The sequence below is a fragment of the Sebastes fasciatus genome, chromosome 10, assembly GCF_043250625.1.
Source record: "Sebastes fasciatus isolate fSebFas1 chromosome 10, fSebFas1.pri, whole genome shotgun sequence".
Lineage (NCBI taxonomy): Eukaryota > Metazoa > Chordata > Actinopteri > Perciformes > Sebastidae > Sebastes > Sebastes fasciatus.
Window position 1 is genome coordinate 17,274,673 of NC_133804.1, and position 26,835 is coordinate 17,301,507.

Here is a 26,835-nt window from a genome sequence, read left to right on the forward strand (position 1 = left end):
TATGAGAATAAAGTCAGAAGTTTACGAGAAAAAAGTCGTAATATTATGAGAATAAAGTCATAATAATACGAGAATAAAGTCATAGGTTTAAAAGAAAAAAATCTTAATATTATGATAATAAAGTCAAGTTTCCGAGAAAAAAAAGTTGTAATATTATGATAATAAAGTCAGAAGTTTACGAGAAAAAAGTCGTAATATTATGAGAATAAAGTCAGAAGTTTACGAGAAAAAAGTCGTAATATTATGAGAATAAAGTCATAATATTACGAGAATAAATTCATAGGTTAAAAAAAGTCGTAATATTATGATAATAAAGTCAGAAGTTTACGAGAAAAAAAAGTCGTAATATGAGAATAAAGTCAGAAGTTTACGAGAAAAAAGTCGTAATATTATGAGAATAAAGTCATAATAATACGAGAATAAAGTCATAGGTTTAAAAGAAAAAAATCTTAATATTATGATAATAAAGTCAAGTTTCCGAGAAAAAAAAGTTGTAATATTATGATAATAAAGTCAGAAGTTTACGAGAAAAAAGTCGTAATATTATGAGAATAAAGTCAGAAGTTTACGAGAAAAAAGTCGTAATATTATGAGAATAAAGTCATAATATTACGAGAATAAATTCATAGGTTAAAAAAAGTCGTAATATTATGATAATAAAGTCAGAAGTTTACGAGAAAAAAAAGTCGTAATATTATGAGAATAAAGTCATAATATTACGAGAATAAATTCATAGGTTAAAAAAAGTCGTAATATTATGATAATAAAGTCAGAAATTTACGAGAAAAAAAAGTCGTAAAATGAGAATAAAGTCAGAAGTTTACGAGAAAAAAAGTCGTAATATTATGAGAATAAAGTCAGAAGTTTACGAGAAAAAAAAGTCGTAATATTACGAGGATAAAGTAAAAAATGTACGAGAAAAAAGTCGTAAGATTATGAGAATAAAGTAAAAAATGTACGAGAAAAAAGTCGTAAGATTATGAGAATAAAGTCAGAAGTTTACGAGAAAAAAGCCATAGTATTATGAGAATAAAGTCAGAAGTTTACAAGAAAAAAAGTCTTAATATTATGAGAATAAAGACAGAAGTTTACGAGAAAAAGTCGTAATATTATGAGAATAAAGTCAGAAGTTTACGAGAAAAAAAAGTCGTAATATTACGAGAATAAAGTCAGAAGTTTACGAGAAAAAAAGTCGTAATATTATGAGAATGAAGTCATAATATTACGAGAATAAATTCATAGGTTAAAAAAAGTCGTAATATTATGATAATAAAGTCAGAAGTTTACGAGAAAAAAAATTCGTAATATGAGAATAAAGTCAGAAGTTTCCGAGAAAAAAAGTCGTAATATTATGAGAATATAGTCAGAAGTTTACGAGAAAAAAAAGTCATAATATTACGAGAATAAAGTCAGAAGTTTACGAGAAAAAAGTCGTACTATTATGAGAATAAAGTCAGAAGTTTACGAGAAAAAAAGTCGTAATATTATGAGAATAAAGTCATAATATTACGAGAATAAATTCATAGGTTAAAAAAAGTCGTAATATTATGAGAATAAAGTCAGAAGTTTACGAGAAAAAAAGTCGTAATATTATGAGAATTAAGTCATAATATTACGAAAATAAATTCATAGGTTAAAAAAAGTCGTAATATTATGATAATAAAGTCAGAAGTTTACGAGAAAAAAAAGTCGTAATATGAGAATAAAGTCAGAAGTTTACGAGAAAAAAAGTCGTAATATTATGAGAATAAAGTCAGAAGTTTACGAGAAAAAAAGTTAATATTATGAGAATAAAGACAGAAGTTTACGAGAAAAAAAGTCGTAATATTATGAGAATAAAGTCAGAAGTTTACGAGAAAAAAAAGTCGTAATATTACGAGAATAAAGTCAGAAGTTTACGAGAAAAAAAGTCGTAATATTATGAGAATAAAGTCAGAAGTTTACGAGAAAAAAGTCGTAATATTATGAGAATAAAGTCATAATAATACGAGAATAAAGTCATAGGTTTAAAAGAAAAAAATCTTAATATTATGACAATAAAGTCAAGTTTCCGAGAAAAAAAAGTTGTAATATTATGATAATAAAGTCAGAAGTTTACGAGAAAAAAGCCATAGTATTATGAGAATAAAGTCAGAAGTTTACGAGAAAAAAAGTCTTAATATTATGAGAATAAAGACAGAAGTTTACGAGAAAAAAAGTCGTAATATTATGAGAATAAAGTCAGAAGTTTACGAGAAAAAAAAGTCGTAATATTACGAGAATAAAGTCAGAAGTTTACAAGAAAAAAAGTCGTAATATTATGAGAATAAAGTCAGAAGTTTACGAGAAAAAAGTCGTAATATTATGAGAATAAAGTCATAATAATACGAGAATAAAGTCATAGGTTTAAAAGAAAAAAATCTTAATATTATGATAATAAAGTCAAGTTTCCGAGAAAAAAAAGTTGTAATATTATGATAATAAAGTCAGAAGTTTACGAGAAAAAAGTCGTAATATTATGAGAATAAAGTCAGAAGTTTACGAGAAAAAAGTCGTAATATTATGAGAATAAAGTCATAATATTACGAGAATAAATTCATAGGTTAAAAAAAGTCGTAATATTATGATAATAAAGTCAGAAGTTTACGAGAAAAAAAAGTCGTAATATGAGAATAAAGTCAGAAGTTTACGAGAAAAAAGTCGTAATATTATGAGAATAAAGTCATAATAATACGAGAATAAAGTCATAGGTTTAAAAGAAAAAAATCTTAATATTATGATAATAAAGTCAAGTTTCCGAGAAAAAAAAGTTGTAATGTTATGATAATAAAGTCAGAAGTTTACGAGAAAAAAGTCGTAATATTATGAGAATAAAGTCAGAAGTTTACGAGAAAAAAGTCGTAATATTATGAGAATAAAGTCATAATATTACGAGAATAAATTCATAGGTTAAAAAAAGTCGTAATATTATGATAATAAAGTCAGAAGTTTACGAGAAAAAAAAGTCGTAATATGAGAATAAAGTCAGAAGTTTACGAGAAAAAAAGTCGTAATATTATGAGAATATAGTCAGAAGTTTACGAGAAAAAAAAGTCGTAATATTACGAGAATAAAGTCAGAAGTTTACGAGAAAAAAGTCGTAATATTATGAGAATAAAGTCAGAAGTTTACGAGAAAAAAAGTCGTAATATTATGAGAATAAAGTCATAATATTACGAGAATAAATTCATAGGTTAAAAAAAGTCGTAATATTATGATAATAAAGTCAGAAGTTTACGAGAAAAAAAAGTCGTAAAATGAGAATAAAGTCAGAAGTTTACGAGAAAAAAAGTCGTAATATTATGAGAATAAAGTCAGAAGTTTACGAGAAAAAAAAGTCGTAATATTACGAGGATAAAGTAAAAAATGTACGAGAAAAAAGTCGTAAGATTATGAGAATAAAGTAAAAAATGTACGAGAAAAAAGTCGTAAGATTATGAGAATAAAGTCAGAAGTTTACGAGAAAAAAGCCATAGTATTATGAGAATAAAGTCAGAAGTTTACGAGAAAAAAAGTCTTAATATTATGAGAATAAAGACAGAAGTTTACGAGAAAAAGTCGTAATATTATGAGAATAAAGTCAGAAGTTTACGAGAAAAAAAAGTCGTAATATTACGAGAATAAAGTCAGAAGTTTACGAGAAAAAAAGTCGTAATATTATGAGAATGAAGTCATAATATTACGAGAATAAATTCATAGGTTAAAAAAAGTCGTAATATTATGATAATAAAGTCAGAAGTTTACGAGAAAAAAAATTCGTAATATGAGAATAAAGTCAGAAGTTTCCGAGAAAAAAAGTCGTAATATTATGAGAATATAGTCAGAAGTTTACGAGAAAAAAAAGTCATAATATTACGAGAATAAAGTCAGAAGTTTACGAGAAAAAAGTCGTAATATTATGAGAATAAAGTCAGAAGTTTACGAGAAAAAAAGTCGTAATATTATGAGAATAAAGTCATAATATTACGAGAATAAATTCATAGGTTAAAAAAAGTCGTAATATTATGAGAATAAAGTCAGAAGTTTACGAGAAAAAAAGTCGTAATATTATGAGAATTAAGTCATAATATTACGAAAATAAATTCATAGGTTAAAAAAAGTCGTAATATTATGATAATAAAGTCAGAAGTTTACGAGAAAAAAAAGTCGTAATATGAGAATAAAGTCAGAAGTTTACGAGAAAAAAAGTCGTAATATTATGAGAATAAAGTCAGAAGTTTACGAGAAAAAAAGTTAATATTATGAGAATAAAGACAGAAGTTTACGAGAAAAAAAGTCGTAATATTATGAGAATAAAGTCAGAAGTTTACGAGAAAAAAAAGTCGTAATATTACGAGAATAAAGTCAGAAGTTTACGAGAAAAAAAGTCGTAATATTATGAGAATAAAGTCAGAAGTTTACGAGAAAAAAGTCGTAATATTATGAGAATAAAGTCATAATAATACGAGAATAAAGTCATAGGTTTAAAAGAAAAAAATCTTAATATTATGACAATAAAGTCAAGTTTCCGAGAAAAAAAAGTTGTAATATTATGATAATAAAGTCAGAAGTTTACGAGAAAAAAGCCATAGTATTATGAGAATAAAGTCAGAAGTTTACGAGAAAAAAAGTCTTAATATTATGAGAATAAAGACAGAAGTTTACGAGAAAAAAAGTCGTAATATTATGAGAATAAAGTCAGAAGTTTACGAGAAAAAAAAGTCGTAATATTACGAGAATAAAGTCAGAAGTTTACAAGAAAAAAAGTCGTAATATTATGAGAATAAAGTCAGAAGTTTACGAGAAAAAAGTCGTAATATTATGAGAATAAAGTCATAATAATACGAGAATAAAGTCATAGGTTTAAAAGAAAAAAATCTTAATATTATGATAATAAAGTCAAGTTTCCGAGAAAAAAAAGTTGTAATATTATGATAATAAAGTCAGAAGTTTACGAGAAAAAAGTCGTAATATTATGAGAATAAAGTCAGAAGTTTACGAGAAAAAAGTCGTAATATTATGAGAATAAAGTCATAATATTACGAGAATAAATTCATAGGTTAAAAAAAGTCGTAATATTATGATAATAAAGTCAGAAGTTTACGAGAAAAAAAAGTCGTAATATGAGAATAAAGTCAGAAGTTTACGAGAAAAAAGTCGTAATATTATGAGAATAAAGTCATAATAATACGAGAATAAAGTCATAGGTTTAAAAGAAAAAAATCTTAATATTATGATAATAAAGTCAAGTTTCCGAGAAAAAAAAGTTGTAATGTTATGATAATAAAGTCAGAAGTTTACGAGAAAAAAGTCGTAATATTATGAGAATAAAGTCAGAAGTTTACGAGAAAAAAGTCGTAATATTATGAGAATAAAGTCATAATATTACGAGAATAAATTCATAGGTTAAAAAAAGTCGTAATATTATGATAATAAAGTCAGAAGTTTACGAGAAAAAAAAGTCGTAATATGAGAATAAAGTCAGAAGTTTACGAGAAAAAAAGTCGTAATATTATGAGAATATAGTCAGAAGTTTACGAGAAAAAAAAGTCGTAATATTACGAGAATAAAGTCAGAAGTTTACGAGAAAAAAGTCGTAATATTATGAGAATAAAGTCAGAAGTTTACGAGAAAAAAAGTCGTAATATTATGAGAATAAAGTCATAATATTACGAGAATAAATTCATAGGTTAAAAAAAGTCGTAATATTATGATAATAAAGTCAGAAGTTTACGAGAAAAAAAAGTCGTAAAATGAGAATAAAGTCAGAAGTTTACGAGAAAAAAAGTCGTAATATTATGAGAATAAAGTCAGAAGTTTACGAGAAAAAAAAGTCGTAATATTACGAGGATAAAGTAAAAAATGTACGAGAAAAAAGTCGTAAGATTATGAGAATAAAGTAAAAAATGTACGAGAAAAAAGTCGTAAGATTATGAGAATAAAGTCAGAAGTTTACGAGAAAAAAGCCATAGTATTATGAGAATAAAGTCAGAAGTTTACGAGAAAAAAAGTCTTAATATTATGAGAATAAAGACAGAAGTTTACGAGAAAAAGTCGTAATATTATGAGAATAAAGTCAGAAGTTTACGAGAAAAAAAAGTCGTAATATTACGAGAATAAAGTCAGAAGTTTACGAGAAAAAAAGTCGTAATATTATGAGAATGAAGTCATAATATTACGAGAATAAATTCATAGGTTAAAAAAAGTCGTAATATTATGATAATAAAGTCAGAAGTTTACGAGAAAAAAAATTCGTAATATGAGAATAAAGTCAGAAGTTTCCGAGAAAAAAAGTCGTAATATTATGAGAATATAGTCAGAAGTTTACGAGAAAAAAAAGTCATAATATTACGAGAATAAAGTCAGAAGTTTACGAGAAAAAAGTCGTAATATTATGAGAATAAAGTCAGAAGTTTACGAGAAAAAAAGTCGTAATATTATGAGAATAAAGTCATAATATTACGAGAATAAATTCATAGGTTAAAAAAAGTCGTAATATTATGAGAATAAAGTCAGAAGTTTACGAGAAAAAAAGTCGTAATATTATGAGAATTAAGTCATAATATTACGAAAATAAATTCATAGGTTAAAAAAAGTCGTAATATTATGATAATAAAGTCAGAAGTTTACGAGAAAAAAAAGTCGTAATATGAGAATAAAGTCAGAAGTTTACGAGAAAAAAAGTCGTAATATTATGAGAATAAAGTCAGAAGTTTACGAGAAAAAAAAGTCGTAATATTACGAGAATAAAGTAAAAAATGTACGAGAAAAAAGTCGTAAGATTATGAGAATAAAGTCAGAAGTTTACGAGAAAAAAGCCATAGTATTATGAGAATAAAGTCAGAAGTTTACGAGAAAAAAAGTCTTAATATTATGAGAATAAAGTCAGAAGTTTACGAGAAAAAAGTCGTAATATTATGAGAATAAAGTCAGAAGTTTACGAGAAAAAAAAGTCGTAATATGAGAATAAAGTCAGAAGTTTACGAGAAAAAAAGTCGTAATATTATGAGAATATAGTCAGAAGTTTACGAGAAAAAAAAGTCGTAATATTACGAGAATAAAGTCAGAAGTTTACGAGAAAAAAGTCGTAATATGAGAATAAAGTCAGAAGTTTACGAGAAAAAAAGTCGTAATATTATGAGAATGAAGTCAGAAGTTTACGAGAAAAAAAAGTCGTAATATTACGAGAATAAAGTCAGAAGTTTACGAGAAAAAAAGTCGTAATATTATGAGAATAAAGTCAGAAGTTTACGAGAAAAAAGTCGTAATATTATGAGAATAAAGTCATAATAATACGAGAATAAAGTCATAGGTTTAAAAGAAAAAAATCGTAATATTATGATAATAAAGTCAAGTTTCCGAGAAAAAAAAGTTGTAATATTATGATAATAAAGTCAGAAGTTTACGAGAAAAAAGTCGTAATATTATGAGAATAAAGTCAGAAGTTTACGAGAAAAAAGTCGTAATATTATGAGAATAAAGTCAGAAGTTTACGAGAAAAAAAGTCGTAATATTAATTCATAGGTTAAAAAAAGTCGTAATATTATGATAATAAAGTCAAGTTTCCGAGAAAAAAAAAGTTGTAATATTATGATAATAAAGTCAGAAGTTTACGAGAAAAAAGTCGTAATATTATGAGAATAAAGTCAGAAGTTTACGAGAAAAAAGTCGTAATATTATGAGAATAAAGTCAGAAGTTTACGAGAAAAAAAGTCGTAATATTATGAGAATGAAGTCATAATATTACGAGAATAAATTCATAGGTTAAAAAAAGTCGTAATATTATGATAATAAAGTCAGAAGTTTACGAGAAAAAAAATTCGTAATATGAGAATAAAGTCAGAAGTTTCCGAGAAAAAAAGTCGTAATATTATGAGAATATAGTCAGAAGTTTACGAGAAAAAAAAGTCATAATATTACGAGAATAAAGTCAGAAGTTTACGAGAAAAAAGTCGTAATATTATGAGAATAAAGTCAGAAGTTTACGAGAAAAAAAGTCGTAATATTATGAGAATAAAGTCATAATATTACGAGAATAAATTCATAGGTTAAAAAAAGTCGTAATATTATGATAATAAAGTCAGAAGTTTACGAGAAAAAAGTCGTAATATTATGATAATAAAGTCAGAAGTTTACGAGAAAAAAAAGTCGTAATATGAGAATAAAGTCAGAACTTTACGAGAAAAAAAGTCGTAATATTATGAGAATAAAGTCAGAAGTTTACGAGAAAAAAAGTCGTAATATTATGAGAATAAAGTCATAATATTACGAGAATAAATTCATAGGTTAAAAAAAGTCGTAATATTATGATAATAAAGTCAGAAGTTTACGAGAAAAAAAGTCGTAATATTATGAGAATAAAGTCAGAAGTTTACGAGAAAAAAAAGTCGTAATATTACGAGGATAAAGTAAAAAATGTACGAGAAAAAAGTCGTAAGATTATGAGAATAAAGTAAAAAATGTACGAGAAAAAAGTCGTAAGATTATGAGAATAAAGTCAGAAGTTTACGAGAAAAAAGCCATAGTATTATGAGAATAAAGTGAGAAGTTTACGAGAAAAAAAGTCTTAATATTATGAGAATAAAGACAGAAGTTTACGAGAAAAAAAGTCGTAATATTATGAGAATAAAGTCAGAAGTTTACGAGAAAAAAGTCGTAATATTATGAGAATAAAGTCATAATAATACGAGAATAAAGTCATAGTTTTAAAAGAAAAAAATCTTAATATTATGATAATAAAGTCAAGTTTCCGAGAAAAAAAAGTTGTAATATTATGATAATAAAGTCAGAAGTTTACGAGAAAAAAGTCGTAATATTATGAGAATAAAGTCAGAAGTTTACGAGAAAAAAGTCGTAATATTATGAGAATAAGGTCATAATATTACGAGAATAAATTCATAGGTTAAAAAAAGTCGTAATATTATGATAATAAAGTCAGAAGTTTACGAGAAAAAAAAGTCGTAATATGAGAATAAAGTCAGAAGTTTACGAGAAAAAAAGTCGTAATATTATGAGAATATAGTCAGAAGTTTACGAGAAAAAAAAGTCGTAATATTACGAGAATAAAGTCAGAAGTTTACGAGAAAAAAGTCGTAATATTATGAGAATAAAGTCAGAAGTTTACGAGAAAAAAAGTCGTAATATTATGAGAATAAAGTCATAATATTACGAGAATAAATTCATAGGTTAAAAAAAGTCGTAATATTATGATAATAAAGTCAGAAGTTTACGAGAAAAAAAAGTCGTAAAATGAGAATAAAGTCAGAAGTTTACGAGAAAAAAAGTCGTAATATTATGAGAATAAAGTCAGAAGTTTACGAGAAAAAAAAGTCGTAATATTACGAGGATAAAGTAAAAAATGTACGAGAAAAAAGTCGTAAGATTATGAGAATAAAGTCAGAAGTTTACGAGAAAAAAGCCATAGTATTATGAGAATAAAGTCAGAAGTTTACGAGAAAAAAAGTCTTAATATTATGAGAATAAAGACAGAAGTTTACGAGAAAAAAAGTCGTAATATTATGAGAATAAAGTCAGAAGTTTACGAGAAAAAAAAGTCGTAATATTACGAGAATAAAGTCAGAAGTTTACGAGAAAAAAAGTCGTAATATTATGAGAATAAAGTCAGAAGTTTACGAGAAAAAAGTCGTAATATTATGAGAATAAAGTCATAATAATACGAGAATAAAGTCATAGGTTTAAAAGAAAAAAATCTTAATATTATGATAATAAAGTCAAGTTTCCGAGAAAAAAAAGTTGTAATATTATGATAATAAAGTCAGAAGTTTACGAGAAAAAAGTCGTAATATTATGAGAATAAAGTCAGAAGTTTACGAGAAAAAAGTCGTAATATTATGAGAATAAAGTCATAATATTACGAGAATAAATTCATAGGTTAAAAAAAGTCGTAATATTATGATAATAAAGTCAGAACTTTACGAGAAAAAAAAGTCGTAATATGAGAATAAAGTCAGAAGTTTACGAGAAAAAAAGTCGTAATATTATGAGAATATAGTCAGAAGTTTACGAGAAAAAAAAGTCGTAATATTACGAGAATAAAGTCAGAAGTTTACGAGAAAAAAGTCGTAATATTATGAGAATAAAGTCAGAAGTTTACGAGAAAAAAAGTCGTAATATTATGAGAATAAAGTCATAATATTACGAGAATAAATTCATAGGTTAAAAAAAGTCATAATATTATGATAATAAAGTCAGAAGTTTACGAGAAAAAAAAGTCGTAATATTACGAGAATAAAGTCAGAAGTTTACGAGAAAAAAAGTCGTAATATTATGAGAATAAAGTCAGAAGTTTACGAGAAAAAAGTCGTAATATTATGAGAATAAAGTCATAATAATACGAGAATAAAGTCATAGGTTTAAAAGAAAAAAATCTTAATATTATGATAATGAAGTCAAGTTTCCGAGAAAAAAAAGTTGTAATATTATGATAATAAAGTCAGAAGTTTACGAGAAAAAAGTCGTAATATTATGAGAATAAAGTCAGAAGTTTACGAGAAAAAAGTCGTAATATTATGAGAATAAAGTCAGAAGTTTACGAGAAAAAAAGTCGTAATATTAATTCATAGGTTAAAAAAAGTCGTAATATTATGATAATAAAGTCAAGTTTCCGAGAAAAAAAAAGTTGTAATATTATGATAATAAAGTCAGAAGTTTACGAGAAAAAAGTCGTAATATTATGAGAATAAAGTCAGAAGTTTACGAGAAAAAAGTCGTAATATTATGAGAATAAAGTCAGAAGTTTACGAGAAAAAAACTCGTAATATTATGAGAATGAAGTCATAATATTACGAGAATAAATTCATAGGTTAAAAAAAGTCGTAATATTATGATAATAAAGTCAGAAGTTTACGAGAAAAAAAAGTCGTAATATGAGAATAAAGTCAGAAGTTTCCGAGAAAAAAAGTCGTAATATTATGAGAATATAGTCAGAAGTTTACGAGAAAAAAAAGTCATAATATTACGAGAATAAAGTCAGAAGTTTACGAGAAAAAAGTCGTAATATTATGAGAATAAAGTCAGAAGTTTACGAGAAAAAAAGTCGTAATATTATGAGAATAAAGTCATAATATTACGAGAATAAATTCATAGGTTAAAAAAAGTCGTAATATTATGATAATAAAGTCAGAAGTTTACGAGAAAAAAAAGTCGTAATATGAGAATAAAGTCAGAAGTTTACGAGAAAAAAAGTCGTAATATTATGAGAATAAAGTCAGAAGTTTACGAGAAAAAAAAGTCGTAATATTACGAGAATAAAGTAAAAAATGTACGAGAAAAAAGTCGTAATATTATGAGAATAAAGTCAGAAGTTTACGAGAAAAAAGCCATAGTATTATGAGAATAAAGTCAGAAGTTTACGAGAAAAAAAAGTCGTAATATTATGATAATAAAGACAGAAGTTTATTCGAAAAAAAGTCGTAATATTATGAGAATAAAGTCAGAAGTTTACGAGAAAAAAAAGTCGTAATATTACGAGAATAAAGTCAGAAGTTTACGAGAAAAAAGTTGTAATATTATGAGAATAAAGTCAGAAGTTTACGAGAAAAAAAGTCGTAATATTAATTCATAGGTTAAAAAAAGTCGTAATATTATGATAATAAAGTCAGAAGTTTACGAGAAAAAAGTCGTAATATTATGAGAATAAAGTCATAATAATACGAGAATAAAGTCATAGGTTTAAAAGAAAAAAATCTTAATATTATGATAATAAAGTCAAGTTTCCGAGAAAAAAAAGTTGTAATATTATGATAATAAAGTCAGAAGTTTACGAGAAAAAAGTCGTAATATTATGAGAATAAAGTCAGAAGTTTACGAGAAAAAAGTCGTAATATTATGAGAATAAAGTCAGAAGTTTACGAGAAAAAAGTTGTAATATTATGAGAATAAAGTCAGAAGTTTACGAGAAAAAAAGTCGTAATATTAATTCATAGGTTAAAAAAAGTCGTAATATTATGATAATAAAGTCAAGTTTCCGAGAAAAAAAAAGTTGTAATATTATGATAATAAAGTCAGAAGTTTACGAGAAAAAAGTCGTAATATTATGAGAATAAAGTCAGAAGTTTACGAGAAAAAAGTCGTAATATTATGAGAATAAAGTCAGAAGTTTACGAGAAAAAAACTCGTAATATTATGAGAATGAAGTCATAATATTACGAGAATAAATTCATAGGTTAAAAAAAGTCGTAATATTATGATAATAAAGTCAGAAGTTTACGAGAAAAAAAAGTCGTAATATGAGAATAAAGTCAGAAGTTTCCGAGAAAAAAAGTCGTAATATTATGAGAATATAGTCAGAAGTTTACGAGAAAAAAAAGTCATAATATTACGAGAATAAAGTCAGAAGTTTACGAGAAAAAAAGTCGTAATATTATGAGAATAAAGTCATAATATTACGAGAATAAATTCATAGGTTAAAAAAAGTCGTAATATTATGATAATAAAGTCAGAAGTTTACGAGAAAAAAAAGTCGTAATATGAGAATAAAGTCAGAAGTTTACGAGAAAAAAAGTCGTAATATTATGAGAATAAAGTCAGAAGTTTACGAGAAAAAAAAGTCGTAATATTACGAGAATAAAATAAAAAATGTACGAGAAAAAAGTCGTAATATTATGAGAATAAAGTCAGAAGTTTACGAGAAAAAAGCCATAGTATTATGAGAATAAAGTCAGAAGTTTACGAGAAAAAAAAGTCGTAATATTATGATAATAAAGACAGAAGTTTATTCGAAAAAAAGTCGTAATATTATGAGAATAAAGTCAGAAGTTTACGAGAAAAAAAAGTCGTAATATTACGAGAATAAAGTCAGAAGTTTACGAGAAAAAAAGTCGTAATATTCTGAGAATAAAGTCAGAAGTTTACGAGAAAAAAGTCGTAATATTATGAGAATAAAGTCATAATAATACGAGAATAAAGTCATAGGTTTAAAAGAAAAAAATCTTAATATTATGATAATAAAGTCAAGTTTCCGAGAAAAAAAAGTTGTAATATTATGATAATAAAGTCAGAAGTTTACGAGAAAAAAGTCGTAATATTATGAGAATAAAGTCAGAAGTTTACGAGAAAAAAGTCGTAATATTATGAGAATAAAGTCAGAAGTTTACGAGAAAAAAGTCGTAATATTATGAGAATAAAGTCAGAAGTTTACGAGAAAAAAGTCGTAATATTATGAGAATAAAGTCATAATATTACGAGAATAAATTCATAGGTTAAAAAAAGTCGTAATATTATGATAATAAAGTCAGAAGTTTACGAGAAAAAAAAGTCGTAATATGAGAATAAAGTCAGAAGTTTACGAGAAAAAAAAGTCGTAATATTATGAGAATATAGTCAGAAGTTTACGAGAAAAAAAAGTCGTAATATTACGAGAATAAAGTCAGAAGTTTACGAGAAAAAAGTCGTAATATTATGAGAATAAAGTCAGAAGTTTACGAGAAAAAAAGTCGTAATATTATGAGAATAAAGTCATAATATTACGAGAATAAATTCATAGGTTAAAAAAAGTCGTAATATGATAATAAAGTCAGAAGTTTACGAGAAAAAAAAGTCGTAAAATGAGAATAAAGTCAGAAGTTTACGAGAAAAAAAGTCGTAATATTATGAGAATAAAGTCAGAAGTTTACGAGAAAAAAAAGTCGTAATATTACGAGGATAAAGTAAAAAATGTACGAGAAAAAAGTCGTAAGATTATGAGAATAAAGTCAGAAGTTTACGAGAAAAAAGCCATAGTATTATGAGAATAAAGTCAGAAGTTTACGAGAAAAAAAAGTCGTAATATTATGATAATAAAGACAGAAGTTTACGAGAAAAAAAGTCGTAATATTATGAGAATAAAGTCAGAAGTTTACGAGAAAAAAAAGTCGTAATATTACGAGAATAAAGTCAGAAGTTTACGAGAAAAAAAGTCGTAATATTATGAGAATAAAGTCAGAAGTTTACGAGAAAAAAGTCGTAATATTATGAGAATAAAGTCATAATAATACGAGAATAAAGTCATAGGTCTAAAAGAAAAAAATCTTAATATTATGATAATAAAGTCAAGTTTCCGAGAAAAAAAAGTTGTAATATTATGATAATAAAGTCAGAAATTTACGAGAAAAAAGTCGTAATATTATGAGAATAAAGTCAGAAGTTTACGAGAAAAAAGTCGTAATATTATGAGAATAAAGTCAGAAGTTTACGAGAAAAAAAGTTGTAATATTAATTCATAGGTTAAAAAAAGTCGTAATATTATGATAATAAAGTCAGAAGTTTACGAGAAAAAAAAGTCGTAATATGAGAATAAAGTCAGAAGTTTACGAGAAAAAAAGTCGTAATATTATGAGAATATAGTCAGAAGTTTACGAGGAGAAAAAGTCGTAATATTACGAGAATAAAGTCAGAAGTTTACGAGAAAAAAGTCGTAATATTATGAGAATAAAGTCAGAAGTTTACGAGAAAAAAGTCGTAATATTATGAGAATAAAGTCAGAAGTTTACGAGAAAAAAGTCGTAATATTATGAGAATAAAGTCAGAAGTTTACGAGAAAAAAGTCGTAATATTATGAGAATAAAGTCAGAAGTTTACGAGAAAAAAGTCGTAATATTATGAGAATAAAGTCAGAAGTTTACGAGAAAAAAAGTCGTAATATTATGAGAATAAAGTCATAATATTACGAGAATAAATTCATAGGTTAAAAAAAGTCGTAATATTATGATAATAAAGTCAGAAGTTTACGAGAAAAAAAAGTCGTAATATGAGAATAAAGTCAGAAGTTTACGAGAAAAAAAAGTCGTAATATTATGAGAATATAGTCAGAAGTTTACGAGAAAAAAAAGTCGTAATATTACGAGAATAAAGTCAGAAGTTTACGAGAAAAAAGTCGTAATATTATGAGAATAAAGTCAGAAGTTTACGAGAAAAAAAGTCGTAATATTATGAGAATAAAGTCATAATATTACGAGAATAAATTCATAGGTTAAAAAAAGTCGTAATATGATAATAAAGTCAGAAGTTTACGAGAAAAAAAAGTCGTAAAATGAGAATAAAGTCAGAAGTTTACGAGAAAAAAAGTCGTAATATTATGAGAATAAAGTCAGAAGTTTACGAGAAAAAAAAGTCGTAATATTACGAGGATAAAGTAAAAAATGTACGAGAAAAAAGTCGTAAGATTATGAGAATAAAGTCAGAAGTTTACGAGAAAAAAGCCATAGTATTATGAGAATAAAGTCAGAAGTTTACGAGAAAAAAAAGTCGTAATATTATGATAATAAAGACAGAATTTTACGAGAAAAAAAGTCGTAATATTATGAGAATAAAGTCAGAAGTTTACGAGAAAAAAAAGTCGTAATATTACGAGAATAAAGTCAGAAGTTTACGAGAAAAAAAGTCGTAATATTATGAGAATAAAGTCAGAAGTTTACGAGAAAAAAGTCGTAATATTATGAGAATAAAGTCATAATAATACGAGAATAAAGTCATAGGTTTAAAAGAAAAAAATCTTAATATTATGATAATAAAGTCAAGTTTCCGAGAAAAAAAAGTTGTAATATTATGATAATAAAGTCAGAAGTTTACGAGAAAAAAGTCGTAATATTATGAGAATAAAGTCAGAAGTTTACGAGAAAAAAGTCGTAATATTATGAGAATAAAGTCAGAAGTTTACGAGAAAAAAAGTTGTAATATTAATTCACAGGTTAAAAAAAGTCGTAATATTATGATAATAAAGTCAGAAGTTTACGAGAAAAAAAAGTCGTAATATGAGAATAAAGTCAGAAGTTTACGAGAAAAAAAGTCGTAATATTATGAGAATATAGTCAGAAGTTTACGAGGAGAAAAAGTCGTAATATTACGAGAATAAAGTCAGAAGTTTACGAGAAAGAAGTCGTAATATTATGAGAATAAAGTCAGAAGTTTACGAGAAAAAAAGTCGTAATAATATGAGAATAAAGTCATAATATTACGAGAATAAATTCATAGGTTAAAAAAAGTCGTAATATTATGATAATAAAGTCAGAAGTTTACGAGAAAAAAAAATCGTAATATGAGAATAAAGTCAGAAGTTTACGAGAAAAAAAGTCGTAATATTATGAGAATAAAGTCAGAAGTTTACGAGAAAAAAAAGTCGTAATATTACGAGAATAAAGTAAAAAATGTACGAGAAAAAAGTCGTAATATTATGATAATAAAGACAGAAGTTTACGAGAAAAAAAGTCGTAATATTATGAGAATAAAGTCAGAAGTTTACGAGAAAAAAAAGTCGTAATATTATGAGAATAAAGTCAGAAGTTTACGAGAAAAAAAAGTCGTAATATTATGAGAATAAAGTCAGAAGTTTACGAGAAAAAAAAGTCGTAATATTACGAGAATAAAGTAAAAAATGTACGAGAAAAAAGTCGTAATATTATGATAATAAAGACAGAAGTTTACGAGAAAAAAAGTCGTAATATTATGAGAATAAAGTCAGAAGTTTACGAGAAAAAAAAGTCGTAATATTATGAGAATAAAGTCAGAAGTTTACGAGAAAAAAAAGTCGTAATATTATGAGAATAAAGTCAGAAGTTTACGAGAAAAAAAAGTCGTAATATTATGAGAATAAAGTCAGTAGTTTACGAGAAAAAAGTCGGAATATGAGAATAAAGTCAGAAGTTTCAGAGAAAAAAAAGTCGTAATATTATGAGAACAAAGTCATAATATTATAAAGTAGTCATTTTTACGTGTTATTTTCTTTTTTTCTCATAACACATTGAGGTAATAACCTCCTTGGCCCAAGGCCATTGGCCTTGGCAGAGGTAACAAACAAACCAACACCGGTGAAAACATCAAGGCCCTTGGCCTTGGTGGAGGTAATAAATCAATAGATATTAATATGAAAATAATATGAAATGAAGAAAAGCAAGCAAGTTATTGAGTTTGAGAAGCTGCGACTGCAAATATTTGGTGCTTATAATAAATAAATGAGTCATGCAGTAAATCTGAAATCACTATTGACTTAACACTTCAGCCCTAAAGTACCTTCTATGATATTATATATACTGTAAGCTTATGAGATGTCTTGCTGTCTTCATAAAGTAAATCTGTACTTCAACAAACTTGAATTTGAGCGCAAAAGCATGAAGTACTTTCAGTGTATTATAATCTCCTTGTACACCACACTGTTCATTAGGTGGGTATACATGAGCTATTTTATCTTATTCTTCATGAAGCTTTTCTTCAGTCTGGTACACCAAAAATACCATGTTTCTCTGCTCCTTAACATTAATACATATTAAACATAACCTATGTTGTATATCTAGCTAACATATTTACTGTTTGTCCTCCTTCTCCATTGTCTCTCTCAGACTCCTTGCTGTCCATGTCTGTGAAGGACAGGCGTCAGCACTACAGGACGTCTAACTCCGTGCCACTGGACGACGTCTCAGTGTGGACTCCCACTGCAGGTCAGACACCCAACATCAGTCAACGTCACTGTGAGGTTCAGTCAGGGTTGGGTGGTGGTGCTGGTGAGACTTTACCGGAGAGATGCAGCAAGACATGAATACTTCTACTAGTGTTATCAGATATTCATCACATCAAGAGCATTTCCAAATTATGAGCAACTTTTTTAGCGCTTAGGCATTGGAAGCACCTCATGCAAAATGTAATATAGTCATATGTAATGTATAGGGCTGTCCCAAAATACCATTTTTGGGTTCAAAGCTTCGATGAGAAATATTCGAAGGTATTCGAAGCTTCGCGGTGCGACGCAGGGCAGCAGGCTGACATGTTCTTCTGTCTGTCTGTCTCCATCTCCCTTGTTTCAATGCTCGGGACAGCGCCGCTGCTGCACTACTGTGCTTTATACTTTTGCTTTCAAGCCACCAAAACCTGAACTTTACCATGTACCTGAACCTGCCTGTAAGCCTGTATATACACCTTCATTGTGTGGCAATAAATCATTGAATGGTGCCAGTCTGAGTGCATGAACAAATATATCCAGTTAGGTTTATATCTCAGTTTTGTACCTGAATCTATAAAATGGGTGTTGAAATCAATTTGAAATGTATGTCCAGAGTAGACCAGGGTATATTCAGCATAAAGTCTTTTCACTGTAAATGAGAATAGAATACAGCAGCAGTGTACAAGTATAGGGGCAAACAACCAAAACACATTCCTTGTGCCAGTTTACCAGGTAAATACAACAGATCCTGAGACTGAATGTACTGTATGTATGTGTGTGTGTGTGTCTCATTATCAGGTGGTTCTGGAAAACCTCTATATCAGAGGAATGAAAAGTTGGACCAGAAGATTTCCCTGTACAGCGGCGACATCACCAAGCTGGAGATAGACGCTATCGTCAATGCAGGTATGCGTGTGTAAATGAGTGAGTGTTTCAGTGTGTAGATTAGTCATCCAGCATGGTCACCAGTTATCTGCGTTCACACATGATGAAATAAAATGAAAAACAAGATAAAACGTAATTTTATTTCCTCTATTTTGCAACAAAAGTAAGTTAGTATTCAGCAGGGAAAGTAGAAACACCTGCACAAGAACAATGTGGAGAAGAACACAAACCAGAGGGGAATATGAGAAGGGACAATGGATTAAAGAAGTCTGTTTGTGCATCAATGTGAATGTACTGTATATTAATTCAGCAACTACGACGGTGGTTTGTGCTCATTACGGGTATGATGTATTTCTTAGTGTGTGGGTGGGACAGCTGCAAGCTTTTTTATGGATACCAACAGGTTTGTACTCTGAAGTTTTCTCTACTGTAGTCCGTGTACATACAGTACATAAGAAAACAAGAACAACAAAAGGGAGTAGAATCGGCACGACTGCTGACCGGCTCCCTGGAAACTTAAAAAGTAGGCAAAACAACTTGAAAGCAGCGCTAGCGTTTGTGTGAAGTCTCAGTACTGACCAAATTATGGATAAACTGCATTGAAATGGAACTGTATGAAATAACTAGTCTTGAATTTAATACCAACTTGGGCTGTCGCTGTGAAGGAATCGCCCCTGCGGTGATAATGATTGGCTCAACAGCTCCTGATTTATCCTGATTTTAGCGCTACATACTGTAAATAAGCTTTATTGCGAGGCTGTTAATTGTTAAATGCAGAACACAGAAGTCCAATGAGGTGCAGCTTAGACGCTTCGGTTACGTCTGGTTGCTATGATACAGAATATCTGCAGGAGTGAAAATGTTGGCACAAGGTGGAGTGTTTGCTCTGGATGAAGGGAAGGCCGAAGCATGTAGGGAGAGAGGACGGACCTGCCGGTTTATGTTTATTAATTTCTCCTCCTTTTTGTTGTTTTTCAGCACTTGTAGCCTGTGTAGGATGTGATGGTTGGTCTTTGTGGTAATTGTCCCGCCCTCCTCCACTGTGATTGGACGGTTGGGTAAAAAGTAACAGTGGTGAGCGTAGCGTTTTACTCAACGTTTAACATTTTTCAACTCTCAGCGACCAGAAAAAAACACCAAACGTGCAGCGCTCAGCGCAGAATAGACGCTCAGCACCTCGTCACGCAGGTGGTGTTTGTAGCAAAGCTTAAAAAAGCGCGATCCCATTGCAAAGAATTAAAAAACGAAAAAACTTGAACATAGCGGTTGTGGCGGTTACTTGCCTTCCCCTGTGGTTGGCTTGTCAATAGCGTTAATTATTCTAATTTACAATTCTCATACAATTCTCATGAACACACGCTCATTTACGCACAGGCCGCATTCATCAAGTTTACCCAGGTCATTTACACAGTTATCTGAAGTTACAGAGTACCCTCGTATGAGCCCACGGTACGGAAAAAAGTAAGGAAAGTTAAGACAAGAACACGAGCGTCCCTGCACACCACACTCATTGTTTTTTTTGTCCTGTTTATGAAGTATACCCGAGACATTTGTTTTGGGGACACTACATCTGTTATCATGACCAAACAAAAGATTTTTTGCATTAACTGGTTACTGCTGCAACCTTTGATTATTTTAATTCAGTTAATCTGTTGATTATTTTTTTCAACTAATCAATTTATCGTTTAGTCTGTGAAATGTCACAAAAGTGTAAAAAATGTCCATCACAAGTTTTGAGAGTCCAAAGTTACATCTTTAGATGTCTCATTTTGTCCAACTGACAAGATATTCAGTTTCAAATAAATAGTGTCGGCCATATTTGCTTTGTTTAAACAACTTATAAAAGTTAGTTAATTGGTGATCAGAATTGTTGCCAAATAATCTTTCTGTCAATTGATATATTGATTAATTGTCTCAGCTGATGTGAACACACGCTAAAATAAAAATAAAAGAATTGAGTTCATTCAGTTCATTATGTTTAACATGGTGAAAAAACCTTTTGAAATGCTCTGCTGCAGACCATAAGAAAATGTAATTGTAATTTACGTCAGTGATTTGGCTAGTGTAATAGAAAAGTCCCCTATCCCTGGTGTAAGACTCCCCCTTAAGGAGGTGAAATGCTGGCTCTTTGCAGACGACCTGCTACTGCAGATCCTGGACCTGCTGGAGCAGTCAGACCTGGGCCCCGACAGTAAACCCCCAACAGACCAAAATAATGATTTTCTAAAAAAAGATCCAGATCTCAGAATCCAAAGTTCTTAGTTGGTACAAAACATGTCGATGCACACACACACACACACACACACACACACACACACACACACACACACACACACACACACACACTATTACCTAGGTTTAATAATAAGTTCAACTGGACATTTTAATGAGGCAGTTCATGAGCTGAGAGAGAAAACACGCAGGGCTTTCTATGCCATTAAGAAAAATGTCGAAACCGAAATACCAATTCTAATTTGTTATTGAACCGATTGCACTCTCTGGCAGCGAGGTGTGGGGTCCACTTACAAAACAAGACTTCACTCAGTGGGATAAACACCCCGTTGAGATGCTGCATGCAGAGTTCTGTAAGATTCTCCTACACGTCCAGAGAAAAACTACAAATAATGCATGCAGGGCAGAGTTAGGCAAATATCCACTAGTAATAAAATATACAAAAAAAAGATCAATTAAGTTGTGGACACATCTAAAACATAGTGACCCCCTCTCATATCATTATCAAGCCCTGCAGTGGCAAGAGAGCTGGTCCTGAGGCTGAGTTCACCAACCTGCTCCACCAACACACCCAGGCCTCATTGATCCACCAATTAGACTCAGTCAAAACAGAAATATATCACCTAGTTGCAAACACAAACAAAGGCACAGAGCAAAGTGCAATGCTATCTGGCTCTAAATCGACAGCACACTATAGCAGACTATTTGATGGTAACTGATCTATAATTAAAAAGAACAGACTGAGTGAGCGCTGCCTCGCCATAGAAAAGGGACGATGCAGGAAAACCTTCTTCCCTGTAGAGCAACGACTCTCACTGCACCCTTATGGCACGTTTCCCCCGCAAGGGGTCGTCAAAGCTTAACGGGAGTCGCAAGGCCTACTTGATTTTAAGGGGTGTAAGACAACGTTTTTAACAACATACAGTTGGCCTATATCTCAGCATTTCATTCATTTTTGTGAGGAAAACTAAAATAGTTTTTTTAAATTTTGGATTATTATTCAGAAGAAGAAGAAGACATACTTTATTGATCCCTGAAGGGAAATTCAGTTTACCCACTCTGTTGTTAGTTTATATTATTTAAGGTTTAAACTTAAAATGTCACAGGATGAATGACCTGAACACCAGTTATATTCAGCCTCGTCCTGCATTAGAAATGTACGCAGTTAAAACAACCAAAGAGCTAATAGAACAATGGCCAAGCGTCAGGGAGAAGAAAACCCTGAATTTGTCAAAGAAGCCTAATAAGCATGTGTGATTTGTTAAAAATATAAAAAATACACAATACAGACACATTTTTTTTATTAAAAGTTCCTTAAAATAACAGGAAACTCATCTCTGATGCAATATTCACAGGAAATAATCTACTCAAAAGGCATCCAAATCACTCCTTTTACCCCAACTTCCTGCAGTTATTGCGTTCACTATTTGGATTAATTGAACAGTTTATCAGCTGTTCTGTACTGTTATTGTTATGCACTGAATATGATATGAAATATCCATAAAATATTAGTCAGGGGTCGTCAGTTTACTCAATGATAGAAAAGTGGTCCCTTAAAGAAAAAGGTTGTGAACCGCTGATCTAATCTAATGAGTCATATGATCTATATACACCTTTTAAAGACAGGCTACTCACACTTCCTCCCATCAGTTGTTGTTTTCCGGAAGGATTAGAGCCGTTTCCAGTGACCATTAGATGGAGCCAAAAGCCAGCTCATTCACTGAAGACCTATTCCCACGAGGCTGTTTGGGCATTTGGGGGAAATTTAATCGGCGTCTTGGCACAGACGGTGCATCGGGGCAGAGAGAGATGAATGCAGGCCAGCACGCCTAAATGATGCTTGATGATGAGGCTTTAGCAGAAAATGACAGATCTTCATTGGCAGCTGACTGTCAGCAGGTGTGCGCCGTGCCAGCATCCAGTGAATATGTTGATCTTTCACTCTCATTTATGGCATTACTGCCTGTGCTTGGGAGCAATCGTGCATCTGCCTGCAAATGTTAAAGTAATTACGAGTGTGTATATACAGTAAGTAATTGTAATTTGTCTCTCGTGTGCCCGTAGAGGCGACTTTGTGTGTTTTTACAAGAGCTTTTTACAGAGTCGCCCCATGCAAAGTAGCGGGGAATTAACAGGAGGAAACAGCTAGTAAAGTGTCATTTAGCAGAGAGGACGAAGGCAAGGTGAGGGAGGGAGACTGAAAAAACACACAACAACGCCAGAGGAAACATGACTGAGAGACGGAGCGTGAGAGAGAGTCAGCACGCCGACTCACAAAAAGCGAGGGGAGAGTCTGGAGGAGTGAACAGAAGAGGATGAAAGAGAGGTAGGGAGAGGACACAGGCTAGTATTTAAATCTCCGACTGCATTGCCATGGCAACAAGCAGGTACAGGGTACCCACAAAAGGGGGTTTGGGCAGCAGATCATCCTTTTTCTGTTTGTTTGACTGACTGGCCGGCCAGCTGACTGTCTCCGTAGTCATTTTGTCGACTAAGCGGCTGACCTTTTCATTCGATGACTAACTGACTGACTAAGAGGCTTTCAGCGATGTCAGTCGCACTTAAAGAGATATGACATTAAAATAAACGAGAGAAGCCAACAGACATCCAGGGACAAGAGGACAATTAGAAAAGAGACAGTTAGTTACGCTCATTTAGAAAATCGCTCACAAGCTTATTCTCCTGTTGCCGATCGAAGAGTGAAGCGTTTTTAGAAAGCAGCCAAATCAGCGCCTGTGGTTTTTGACATGTGGAGGGGAGTATTGTGGATTTTTTTCTCTGGCTGCCATGAGAGGCCTTGAAGAATCGTTTAGCCCGTAACGCAGCAAACATTCAATAGAAGCCAACTGCGCCCAATTATACGCTATACTGGCAGACTGGTGGGCTGGTTGGCTGGCTGGTGATGATGAGCAGTTGACTGCAGACACACAAAAACACACACATATATACGGCTGGGACGATACACCTATCTCCCGATTTGATACTATCACGATACTTTGGTGCCGATTCGATGTCTATTTTGATTTTTAAGTATTGCGATTCAATATTATAATTTATTGCAATTTTTGTTAACTTTTTTACCACTATGAGACCATGAGAAAAAGTTAAATTATACACTTCTAGGGACTTTTACTTTGAAAGATATCTAAATAAATACATTCAAGTCAAATATATATCAGTCATTGTCAGGCATTATTTATTAAATTTTTTCCATCAACCCAAAATTCAAAGAATAAAGACATTTCCCTCAAAAATGTGTGTTATTTTCTTTTTAATTTATTAGGGAAATGTAATGTTTTATACCTCTGGTGAATATAATCCAATAAATCTTATTTCCATATTTGTATTTTGTATATATTTCGCTTTGTTAACACCTTATTTTGAAAACTGGACGTAGTCACACGTGTATACCACCGTTAACTTCACCAAGTCCGTCGCTAGCTCTCCCGTCAGCTCCGTTCACTTTATACATCAATGGTCAGGTCCAATGTGGCCGTTTGACTGTATTTAACATAAATGTCAGTATACGGGTGCTCTACAGTTGTAGCGTCGACTGATTTGATCACGGAGATGCAAGTTACGGCTGGCTCGACCGCACGTTACCAAGATACGATAACGTTCGCTGTACATGACAGAGTTAACATGCAGCTTTAGCCATCATGTCTACTTTTCCTGGTAATGTGTGAAACCCAAAGTGTTTCCATACTTTACTGTATGTGTAGTGTTTACCACGTTGGATTTAACCTGTGAGAGTGCAGGCCTCCGACGTTTTCTACTTTCTCGTTTCGGCTCACTGCGGCCGGCTGCAGTTTGTTTGGTTTTTGATGGATACGTAACGGATATAACGTCACGTTACTCAGACTACAACAATAAAAGCGGAAACTTCCTTCTACCTCTGCATAGACTCAAATGAAGCAAATATATCGATTCTGGCATTAAAAAATCAATTTCAAAATCCTAAAAAGAAAATCGCGATACATACAGTAGGTGAATCGATTGTTTTTCCCACCCCTACTAAGTAATATGCTGCTTCTCTTCCTTCCTTCCTTCCATCCTTCCGTCAGTCAGCACTGATTGATCAGGTAAAGAGGACGTTGCGGGGAGGCTGGGCGGCCGCTGTTTGTCGTTTGTGTCCCTCTCAGTAAAGATCGGATTTACAGTAACTCTCCACTCCTCCTCTTCTCCTCCCCCTCCCTCCTTCCTTCCACACTTTTACAGCCCCTGGCTCCTGCCCACTCCTATAAAACACTACAAACATAAAAACCCACAAGCACTTAAGAGCCGTCCTGGTGAGGAGGAGGAGGAGGAGGAAGGGGGGGATATTGGGAGGGGAGGAGACGGCGGGTAGAAACATCCTCCTCTTTACACCCCTCAATCACTCCGTCCGGAGGAGGAGAGAGATGGAGGGGAGGATATATTGTCTCTGATGGGTTAGCTGATTAAGATGGATTGCACAATGAAATGTCTTTGGAGTGATGAGTTCTTGGAGTGTGTGTGCGTGCGAGTGTGTGCGTGTGGATACGACGTCTCTGCAACTAACTTTGTATTAAAACCTTTTTTCAAATTGATTAAATGCAAATTTGCTTAGCTCTACTGAGCTGCATTTTCACTCTCAAAAGTTTTATTCCTCATTTCCATTTCAGCACTTACCCTCAGCGCGTTTGGCATTAAACGCCGTTCATTTTGGCCTTTTTTTTCCAGCGTAGAATTTAAATTTAATTGAAAAAGATTTAAAAACTGGACATATACAGTAAGTTCTCTCTGTGTTTTTTGTGTAATTTTCTGGTGGAGCTAACTCCATGGGAGTAAATGCAGCGACAGAATTGGCTGATAAATCTTTCAGGCTAGACTATAAAAAACTGTCCCTAAAATTAAGCCGTGCTCCGTCAAGTGATAACGAATATTCTCCTCCTATCTCCATCTTTAGAGCTTGAACCACTCGTCATCATCACTATTTCTGCTTGCTGAGAGTCTGTGTGATTATATAGGACTGACACCTTTGCACACATGTCTGGATGTATCGACAAGACTATTTACATCTGCATGTTTACACCTGTGCACATTTACACCTGCCGGACAGCACGCATGAATGTGTGTGTGCGGTGCGATCGTGTCTGGAGGGGCGGTGCACGATGAGTGGTGTACGTTTGTGTTTTGAGGGCAGGTGTGCTCTCATGTTTGTGTGCGCATGAGATAGGGTCTCCCAGGTTTTCCTCTGCAGGTCAGAGATAAAGCTGCTGGTTGGCACTGGAAACCCACTCACGAGGCAACAGCTGAGAGATACAAGATTAGAGCCAATAGTTTCCCTGGCCTGCAGGTGACAGACAGGACGTGAGAGAGTGTCTGTAGATAGACGGCACTGTAACTTCCTCACAGATAAGAAACCTGGAAAGAGAGCTGGATGGATGAGGGGATGGATAGCTGGGAGGAAAAAAAAAGGTCAGAAAGTCATGAGGCAGGCGTAGCAACACTTTGTCTCACCTACAGATTCCACTGAAAGCGTCATTTAACCGTCAGCGTGGCATCGGTGTGACGCAGCCTTTTAAAAAGGTACAAAGACGAGCATTTCTTCCTAGAAGCCAAGCACAAAAAAGCTGGTAGTGACTAATGGCAGACTTGAAAAGCTTCGTGATTTTCACAGAATTAAAGTGTCACTTTGCAAATATGATAAAGTTATTTTTTATAAAATGGTCACTATATCCTGAGAGTAGTGCTTGAGACAGGTGATCTGAAAAACGTCATGTTCCTCTGCCTCCCTCGAGCTTTTAATGGCATTTGCAAGTTTCTATCGTGCCCGAATCGAAACAACCGAGCTGGAGCTGGCCAGCGATATTACAAATCCTACTATAGCGAAGGCATGACTCGCCCTACTCTGCCTCTGATTGGCTTACCGTGATATTCTTACCCTAACACTAACCAGTCTCACTACTCATTAGGCTTGCTGCGGTACTCGGTGTTACAGGTGTTACACGGTGATCTGACATACACTATTACATTACGTACCCACCGTCGTTTTGCTTTTTTTTTATAGAAATAAAACCCATTTAGTTCATTTTGGCGTATCGGTGGCATGTTATCAATAGATACACTACAAACTGAAAGTGAATGCATCTGCTCCGTACGGAGTCTCAGCACAAAGTAGCAGGAGTCAGATTTCACACACACAGGACGAGGAAGAGTTGACAGACAAGACGATGGCGGAGGATTTGGTGTCAAAGCGAAAACCCGCGAAATTCCAGCTTTTTAAATGTGAATATTTTCCGGTTTCTTTACCCCTCTATCACAGTAAACTG

At 31.4% G+C, this 26,835-nt stretch overlaps 1 protein-coding gene across 3 annotated transcripts in view; it reads left to right on the forward strand.

The window, feature by feature from the left end:
• macrod1 (mono-ADP ribosylhydrolase 1) overlaps positions 1 to 26,835 on the forward strand; it is a 192,130-nt gene that overhangs the window by 37,894 nt on the left and 127,401 nt on the right. For all 3 annotated transcript variants that reach the window (XM_074648624.1, XM_074648623.1, XM_074648622.1), the window contains exons 2-3: positions 17,328 to 17,426; positions 18,224 to 18,331. In XM_074648624.1, the coding sequence (XP_074504725.1) occupies positions 17,328 to 17,426; positions 18,224 to 18,331 (207 nt within the window). The remainder of the gene's footprint in view (positions 1 to 17,327; positions 17,427 to 18,223; positions 18,332 to 26,835) is intronic.